Source organism: Diachasma alloeum, unplaced genomic scaffold, assembly GCF_001412515.2.
Source record: "Diachasma alloeum isolate Michigan unplaced genomic scaffold, Dall2.0 Dall_scaffold_01354, whole genome shotgun sequence".
Taxonomy (NCBI): Eukaryota; Metazoa; Arthropoda; class Insecta; order Hymenoptera; family Braconidae; genus Diachasma; species Diachasma alloeum.
Genome location: NW_021681457.1, coordinates 31,015 through 40,804, shown reverse-complemented (window position 1 = coordinate 40,804; position 9,790 = coordinate 31,015). Strand labels below are relative to the sequence as shown.

At 39.7% G+C, this 9,790-nt stretch overlaps 1 protein-coding gene across 1 annotated transcript; it reads right to left on the bottom strand.

Annotated features, from left to right (window-relative positions):
- Nucleotides 1-276: 276 nt before the first annotated feature.
- Nucleotides 277-5,398, bottom strand: LOC107046402 (piggyBac transposable element-derived protein 4-like). Its single transcript, XM_015269011.1, has 2 exons — nucleotides 5,036-5,398; nucleotides 277-387 (listed from the first exon to the last, which is right to left on the bottom strand). Exons 1-2 carry the CDS (start codon nucleotides 5,396-5,398, stop codon nucleotides 277-279), a joined length of 474 nt encoding a protein of 157 aa, XP_015124497.1.
- Nucleotides 5,399-9,790: the final 4,392 nt, after the last annotated feature.

Here is a 9,790-nt window from a genome sequence, read left to right as displayed (position 1 = left end):
AATAACTGTCTTCTCAAGAGTGACAAAACTTTGGAAATTTAAGGGAACATTAAAGAGACCATCCTTGAGATTTATCACCCCCCAGAAATGAAAAATGTAAATTAAAAAATATTAATTGATTAATTTACGGAATTGTTCTTCAGTAAATATGACAACTATCCTCCCCGGGCTGACAATAATTTGGGAATTTGAGAGGACATCATAGAGACTACTTTTGAATTTTTCCCCTCCCCCCCCCAAGAAATTAAAAAAAATGAATTAACCAATAGTCATTTATTAATTAAGCAACATATCCTCAGCAAAGTTGATCACTGTCCTCCCAAGGGTGACAATACTTTGGAAATTTGAGAGGACATTCCAGAGATCACCCTCGACTTTGTCACCTCCCTGAACAAAAGAAAAAAGTCAATTATCAAATATTAATCAATTAATTAAGCAAATTTATCTTCAGTAAAAATAATAACTGTCCTCACAAAGGTGGTAAAACTTTGGGAATTCGAGAGGACACTTCAGAGACCACCCCCGAGTTATCTCGCCCCTCAGGAATGGATACAAAAAGATAAATCAAATATTAAGTAATGAATTGAGCATTAATTAAGCAATCTATTTTCAGCTAAGTTGAAAATTGTCCTCCCAAAGGTGACAATACTTTGGAAATTTAGGAAGACATTCCAAAGATCACTGTCGAGTTTTGTCACTCCCCAGAAAAAAAAGTCAATCAACAAATATTAATTGATTGATTAAGGAAATTCATCCTGAGTAATGTTCATCACTGTACTCCCAAGGGTGACAAAACGTTGAGGATTTGGGAAGACTTCTCTAAGACTACTTTTGAATTCCCCCCCCCCCCAAAATAAAATTTGATAATCACCAAATATTTATGGATTAAGTAAGCAAATCTATTCTTAGCTAAGTTGAAAATTGTCCTCGTAAACGTGACAATACTTTGGAAAGTTGAGAGGACATTTCGGAGATCACCCCGAGTCCCCCCAAAATTGAAGAAAATCGATTAAGCAATATTCATTGATTAATTAAGGAAATTTATTCTCAGCAAAGTTGACCACTATCCTCCCAAGGGTGACCAAACCGAGAATGTGGGAGGTCATCTTAGATACCGCTCTCGAGTATTATCACCCCCATGTAATGCAAAAAATGATTTTCAAATTTCTCCCGAAGGTGACGGAACATTGGAGAATTGTTTGCTCGCAAACTGTGTTGGTCAGCAATCTTTTTCATATCATACCAAAATTACCTAAATGAATCGAAAAAGTCGCACATGCAATTCTAATTTTAGAATAGCATATCATTACTTGTACTGAAAAGTGCTACTCTATACGTCCTGCTTCTACCGCTTCATACGGTACACTGACAGAGAACAGACCCCCACATACCTGGGTGATCATTCTCACTTTTGCCACTGGGGGCTAGCGCGTGCGGGTTTGTGCTTGTCACTCCCCACTCACGATCCCTCATTCTCCCGGCGCAGAAACGGTCCCCGAAAATCTAACGTACTCGCGCCGATTGCATGGACAAAGGACATTACAGAGAGTACTGAGTGATAAATAATTATTTTAAGGTATATTCATTATATTTTTTAGTCGAATTGTGTACTGAATAAATTTATCAAAACCCACAGAGACACAGAAATTCGGTTGTGCTGAATTGATGCAGTATTGTCAGTGAGAAAGGTTAAGATGCATGAGGATTGCCGGTTTCGGTTTCAATGATATTGGGGGCACGGATAGTTTGTGTTTATTATGTGTGATTCTGTAACTTCGGAATGAATATATCAATTATATTCAGGGGGCATGTGGCTGGAATGATTTGATCAAAGAATAGTGAATTGTTGTATTTTATTTGTCAATTTTAGTTTACAGTTGGATTATTGAGGAAGTGTCCGGATACATCCCTTGAAATAGTGTTTTAAGAAACTATCGGTTCTTTTGTTCTTTTTTTCATCTCCTTAGTACTGCATGAACTGCTCATTGTGCTCATGTTTTGTAAATATTTTGATTGGTCTTTACTGATAATATTCTTCATGAACGAAAAATCCTCTTCTTTTCTCACTTGCAATGTCATCCTCTGGTTCGCGTGGTAGGAGACCACTAAAAATTGACGAAGAGGATTTGGTGAAAGCCGCGAAAATTTTTAATATTTTCACTATCGATGGTGCGGTGAAAAACCGAAACGATGAAGTTTGGAAAAAGATTCAAAAAGAGATGACATCAAAGTCGACTGTTATCACTATTTTTTTTTCACTGTTAATCAAAACCAATATACTGCACGAGACAGGATTCTAGAAGAAAACGATCTGAACAGAAATTCCGATATTAATAATAATAATCAAACAGATTCTTCGGAAATCAATCACCATGCAGGTAAGTTGCATGACTGGGAGGATTGGTGATTTTCGAAAAAGTTCCTATACCTAATTTCGTCGTATGATTTTGTCCAATTTGTAGTATCTCCTTCACTGCCAGATGGAAAACCCAGGTCACCAAAGCTTCATAGTTCACCTCGAAATCATCATCGTATTTTATCACCATCGAAGGCAAATTATATTTTCAAGCGCAACAGGGACCGGACCCGTAAAACAGTCTCTCTATCTTCAGACAAAGAAAATGATCCTAATATTATGAATCGTGCCGATCTCCAACAAAACGTAAGACTTCTGATGATAAACAGAGATCTCCTGGAAAGGGTTCAAAGTGTCCATTTAATCCCACCGTCTCCTACTAATTTTTCCTAAATAATCACAAAATTGTTCGCATTTCACTGTCACTTAATTTAGTGAATTTTTTTCCATGGAATGAAAACATTTTCTGTTACACTCGGAGAAAAATAAATATTTTCTTTTCAAATTTAACTATTCACGGACATTTAATACTTAATCACACAATATTTTCGACACATCTCCCTTTTGTCACATTCCAAACATAAACCGATAACCTCATAAACAGTGCATAAACTACCTTTATGTCCAAGGTCCGCATATGAATATATATATGGCGGGATGAAATTCGAATTTTCGACGAGAGAAAAGAAAATAGAACACCGAGTCGATTTTCCGTTTCATTCTAATAAGTGATTTAACGTGAAGAAGAACATTTTCTGTGGTTCTCCATGATAACATCACAACCCATATTCAAATGCACTGGTGGCAACACTTCAACGTTGGATATGAAGCTCAGTTGGACCGGCGCTGCCAACGTTACAACTTGATTCTCACACTTTATAATGTGAATCGCGAGAATGTGAATACCAATTCGTTGCTATGCGCCTATCTTTTTTACTGTTAATCCAAAAAATACCATAGTTACACCGTTGAAAAGCTCATAGGCGATTTATATAATGTAACTAACGAAACTTTCCCGATTTGTCGTCCCGTTTTCATTATACCGAATATAAATCATTTAGAGGTAGTAGAGGGGGAAGTTCTGTCGTATATAGATACGCGGTGCTCTCGGCCGGATGTTTTGCTCAGTCGGTCAAACCTAATGTTTTGCTCAGTCGGTTAAAACTTCTTGGCCGCTACCGCGTATCTCGATTCGTTTTTCTCAGAAATGGTGTTAACCCATTGACTGACCAAGCGCTTCCCCACTCTCCGGCCAGTCGGCGGCAGATGGTAGTGGGGATGGCGCGCTTAGGGACGTATCTGAGAGAGCAATTTGAAAATAGAATGGAGGCTTTTACACCTCAAACAGTCCTTGATATTTATTTTCTTATCTTTTTCTTCTCATTTTTATTGAATGTTTAACAATGTTATACAGTTAATGTAATTGGCATCAATGAACAGTTTTGGTGCAGTATTCTTATATTCTAATTATACCCTAGTGGAAAAACCTAAGGCAGAGGCGTAACACGCCTGATCAGAATTTCGGATCGGACTTGATCAGTTTCTGATCAAGACCTGAACAGAATTTCCACTCGGGTATGAGTCAATTTGAGAGTGAAATTCATAAGTGTCCTGGTAGCTCAGATGGTAAGAGCACCCGACGCGACATTGGGAGGTCCCGGGTTCGATTCCCGGCTAGGAAGTTACTAATTTTTTCTCTCAAAAAATTAAATTTAAGTAATGCCTAAAGATGGAAGGCGGAGAAACCCTAGTGGAAAAACCTAAGGCAGAGGCGTAACACGCCTGATCAGAATTTCGGATCGGACTTGATCAGTTTTTGATTAAGACCTGAACAGAATTTCCACTCGGGTATATCTTTCTTATTTCAAAGTACATTTTATCACAGTCTCAAGTGGATACTTTGGGATCTTCTGTCTGATGAACTTTGGTAAAACATGGTATTTTACGCATGGCCATTTGGCACCCCAGGCACTCCCAACTTGTACGTATTCGATAGTTTCCTTTGGTTTTACGTCCTTCCTGAGCACATACCATACAGTTCCTTGAAGTGGTGGCTGTTAATTGGTGAACGAGAAAAATTTCGCCCTTGGGATTTTCCAATCGCCTGCGAGAGGTATAATCTCCAATTAATTGTTTCACCACTTGCTCCCTAAACTGCAACTGATTCTTCGTTCCTCTATTCTGAGTCTTTGCAGTGGTATTTACGTGCAAGATGAAAGCATTTATGATGGAAACGTTAATCACAAAATAGAATACGTACTTCTACCATTTATTGCTTTTACACCCAACTGGGTAGTATGATCGGTGTTGATCAGCCAGATCAACACCACCCATGCCCTGATTATAGACTACGACAGGTTGGGGACATGGTACAGTGGTAGTACCACCCCCTTTTTGCTTTCTACTCCTTTCTACACGTCCCAGTGGATTGCAATTGTTAGAAACTATCGCAACATCTCTCTTGTCGTGCCGTAGAGTAGCTGTCACTTTGCCTTTCTGTCGTTGTATGCAGTCACCTGGTTTCAATTTCAAAGATGCTGGTTTGCGTAAGTCAACGGGCCATCCTTTCCTGTTAGTTCTAATTTTTCCACAAGCATATAAATTTCTCTCGAGCAGTCGAATCAATCGAGTGGAAGTGAAAAAAATTTATCAAAAAAAAATGTGATGTTTCTTGCCTACAAAAGGTTCAGTCATGTCCATGACCACCTCCTCTTCCAACAACAATTCATTTTGCTTCGGTTCCTTCTTACCCAAGTACACTCTGAGTCGAAGCATATACCCACTCTCAGCCTCAGCAGTCGCCCACACTTTGATACGCCATTTGATAGGCTTCGCAGGCATATACTGTTTTATACCCAGCCTCCCATAAAATGCCATCATGGCTTCATCAACGGATAAGTCTCTATCAGGTTGAAAATAATCAGGAATTTTTTTGGAGATGTCTAGGGCTGCTTGATTTTTGTACAATGGATGACTTGTTGGAGTGTCTTTATCAGCTAAATGGAGGTATTTTCCAATACGATAGAAACGGTGGAACGTCATTGTATTGGAAATAAGTGGGCAAAGAACAAAATCTCCAAAGAAGTAATGTTCTATTGTCGGTAGTTGAACTATTCTCATGTAGATTTGGATTCCAATATAGGCTTTGATTTCAGGAACTGTGACAGGTCTCCATCTCTTGTCTGTATAATTTTTAGTGCGTTGGCAATATTCTGCATGTCTGCTAGTTTCGGTAACAATATTTTCATAAAAACTGTCTTCCAAAAATAAACCCAGATAATCTTGCTCGATAGCATCAGGTGGCAACTCATGGCGTGGTCCTCTGCTTAGAGAGAAATTTTCCACTGGGTGATCAACAACGTCCTTGGTCCAGTCCAGTTCAAGTGTCTTTCTCGTTATCATCATCACCAGATTCACTGACTGAGTCCTATGGACGTTCAGAGTTGTCACTATCATAATCATCTGGGCTTTCAGCATTGGGTGTGCTGTTCTCTTTATTTACCTTCTTTACGGTTTTCTTCGTTGATTGCACAGTGTTTTTCTTCCTCTTTATGGATTTGAGAGGATTAATCCGAGCAGATTTAGCTCTCTGTGGTTTCTCTTGCACTTTTGGCATATTTTCGTCGTCCACCTGTTAATTATTACACGAAAATGCTAGGTTGATGAACAATTCCCTAAGATACTTTTTGAGATGATTCTATGAATAAAATGAGGAATTAAAAATACAACAAATCAGTAACCAAGTGGTAAATGGTAATAAGTCAAATTCAGTTTTTTTGGGTAATTGTGCATTTATCTCAGGAACAAATGATCTTAGAGGAAAATGTCAAAAGACCTTTTTTGTAGCTGAGAAAATTTGCGACAAAAAATGTCTGTTTGGAACGCAACTAAAATTCCAGAACATTCTGGTCGACTAGCTCGGCCTACTTCGAAAATCTCCGGGACCCTTCGGGTTATCAGTCATAAGTGACCGAAACACGCGCGAATCAGTTTAGGCTTAGCCTCACCGTACAAGTCTATCTCGATCACCTGTAGAAGTCTTACATTGCACCTCACCGAGTACAGTAGCTTCTTGAACCTCACCTAGCTCACTAGTAACCAAGTACATCACCAGTCTTTTTAAGATCAACGTTTCGTTCAGTACATCACCACAATAATTAGTTAAACTTCAACTAAATTCACTGATTCAACCTTATTAAAATTGCAGACTAACAACAGTGACAATTTACCGAAGAGTGTACAAATTATTAACAACGTGGTTCGATCCCACGAATAAATAGTGATATTTTTATAATTAGTGCCATCATNCTGATTCAACCTTATTAAAATTGCAGACTATCAACAGTGACAATTTACCGAAGAGTGTACAAATTATTAACAACGTGGTTCGATCCCACGAATAAATAGTGATATTTTTATAATTAGTGCCATCATTAATTTTCCAGCATCTCCTTCCATATTTTTCTCCCACATCCACCCTAAGCCTAGTTCCTCACCAAACAATGTCTCTTGACATGTTTTTCTAGAATCACTCATTATCAAGATAATTCGGCATTTAATTTGATCGAAACACAGCTGCATTTAACTTTGAAAATTCAGGGATTTTTCTTCGAATACCCTTCCAGATCTCAATTATAATCATTGAATCATTTCAATAACTTCTTTTTTTTAGTCATTGACAGTATTTTTTCTGATAAATTATGATAAATAAATGCAGGCTATTATTTATTCCAATATAAGAGTATTTACCTTTTCTAACCTTAAATTACTCATTTATTTGTTTCTTTTTGTTTTTAAACTTTCAGAACTGTATTGAAAATTAAAAAAAAAAGATCGAAAAGTTATTAGTGGACAACTGAATTTTCATTTATAAAAGAAATTTCTTAGCCCGGGGAGAATACGTACACATTGAGACGTCCCAAACTCTCGGCTTCACCGACGTACAACTACCTGCGTATGCCACCACTACAGTGAGAGACAGCGCTTTGACTGGCTGCCCCCCGCTTTCCTTACACCGATACATTTTACCACTTTGGTCAGTCAATGGGTTAAAAGGTGGCGAATTCATTGAAGGATGCATTCGAGGTGGATTAAAAAATGGCATTTGGAAAAATCAAAGCTGGCTGATTCCTATAAATACTAGCAACGCTCATTGATCCCTGCTATTGGTGAATTTTTTCGAGAAGAAAATGATTTATTTAGATTCAGCCCATTCTCTACCAAACATTGCATTACTGGATTCCATTCGCAACTATGTTGATATTATTTACAAATTGTCAAACTCACCAGCTCCAGAGTGGCGTCATTGGGACGTAAAATGTCGGAAGGATATTCCTTACCAATTCGAAGGCAATCCCATAAGTGGAAACTGTGGGATTCATTGCTGTGTATGGGCCTATATCATTTTTAGTTCAGCCAGGATCACCTACGCTGAAACGGATATGGCCAATGTGAGGAAATGGTTGGCAACACTTTTCCTTGGAGTAAATCATCGTGTCAGCATTCGGCAATCGAAATCCAATCAAAGGAATCGACAACCTCTGACGTTGACACCAAGGAGTTGAGCGAGGATATTTCCAAGCTAGCTAAGCGCAAACCCAAAGCTTTCAAATGGATCTTAAGGAGTTCATCAGACGAATCCACGTTGCAGAATTGCATTTCGCTGAAGACGTTGATGAATGATTTCGAAGATGCAGCGAATGAAACTCGCGAACGCTTCACTCGTCGAAAAAGGAAGTGTTAATTCCACTGATTTAATGAACACAATCGTACTATTATGAGTGAATTTTCGTGATATGGAAGTGATAATGTTTAAGGACAAGGCTGTTCATGAGTGAGATTAGTTTGTAATGGATGGCTAGCCGATGGCTAATTGTATTTTTAGAAAAAAGTACCTGACCAATCCCTTATTACTTCATCTTGGGCTTCCGGATGGATGCCGCGTTTGGATTCAGCGTTGCGCCGACGTTTCGCAAACATTGCAGTCGGCATCTTTAGGGCTATGAGCTCCGATTCTGAGCTCCGATGTCTAGGGGTAGTCCTTATATGCCTTCCCTTGTGGTCGTGTGGGAAGGGGCAGGGGGTGTAGGATTCGAGGTGGTGGTTGTTCGGGAAGGTATCGAATCACTACGCGAGGCAATGTTGCTAAACTGATTAGTTTATTATCGGTATGAATGTATGTACATGAGTCGTAATGAATATATATATACAGATGAGGTGGAGATGTCCACCGATCGGCGAGAGCCGGACGACTAATTCCTGCTAGCGGGGGAGCGATTGCGACACCTGAGACGTGCGTGTGTTCCTCAGGTGTGTGTGTATGAGAGCGGTGCGATACGCGTCCCAGTGTGGATGTAGCGAGGCGCTACAGGAGGGGGGGTGGTCAGCCAATCATATGTTTTTACTTGATCAGCTGGTCAATTAAAAAACCGGGAGGACTGTTTTCCAAATGAGGTTCACTTGATATCATCTGTCCCTGTTGAGGTTGTTAGGGTTTTTCTGAATCTCCAAACCCTCTCGGTATTTCCTGTCGAAATACCCTTGAGATTTGGCCAACATTCTGGCTTGGTCGTACTGAATAGTATGTCCAGTGTCCATCCAGTGTTCAACCAGGGCAGACTGTTCTAAGTGACCGTATTTGGAGCACCGCCAGTGTTCCTTGATCCGTGTACTGATCTTCCTCCCGGTTTCTTCAATGTACACTTTCTCGCATGAGCAGGGGATCTCGTACACTCCTGGTGTACTCAGAGGTGGTCTTGGATCCTTTGCACTTGGCAGCATCTGTCCGATCTTCTTTGGAGGCTGGAAGATCGTTCAAATGTTATGTTTACCAAGTACTCTACTTATGCGTTCTGTTGTGCCTCTCAGATAGGGGAGGAGGGCCACTTTTGGTCTTTCCTGGTTTTCCTCAGGATTAGTTTCCTCTTCGGGAGATGAGAGCTTGCTCTGTAGCTTCTGCTTGACCTTCCGAATTTGTTGGATGTTATATCCATTCTTGGTTAGAGCTATCTCAGGATGTTCAACTTCACTGTCAACGTTGGAGGGTTGAGAGATTGTGAGTGCTCTATACATTAGGGAGCTAATAACGGAATTCTTCTGGGAGGGGAGGTGATGAGAGGTAGCATTAAGATACCTATCTGTGTGGGTTGGCTTGCGATATACTTGGTGGCCTAGAGTGCCATCTTCGTTGCGTCGAACCAGGACATCTAGGAATGGAAGACATCTATCTTGTTCAACTTCCATAGTGAACTTGATGCTCACGTGCTGAGTATTCAAGAACTCCAGGAATTGAGTTAGAGCAGTCTTTCCATGTGGCCAGATGACAAAGGTATCGTCCACATACCTGAACCATACAGTAGGTTTCTGAGGTGCTGACTTCAATACTTCGTTCTCGAAGTGTTCCATGAATATATTTGCAATAATCGGGGAAATGGG

Excerpts from the sequence above, each read along its gene's own strand:
- LOC107046402 (XM_015269011.1), bottom strand. The coding sequence starts at position 5,398 with ATGACGTTCCACCGTTTCTATCGTATTGGAAAATACCTCCATTTAGCT. Across the intron at positions 388-5,035 it reads TGGACATGACTGAACCTTTT|GGAGGTGACAAAGTCGAGGG; the intron begins GTAGGCAAGAAA and ends TCTTTTGTTCAG.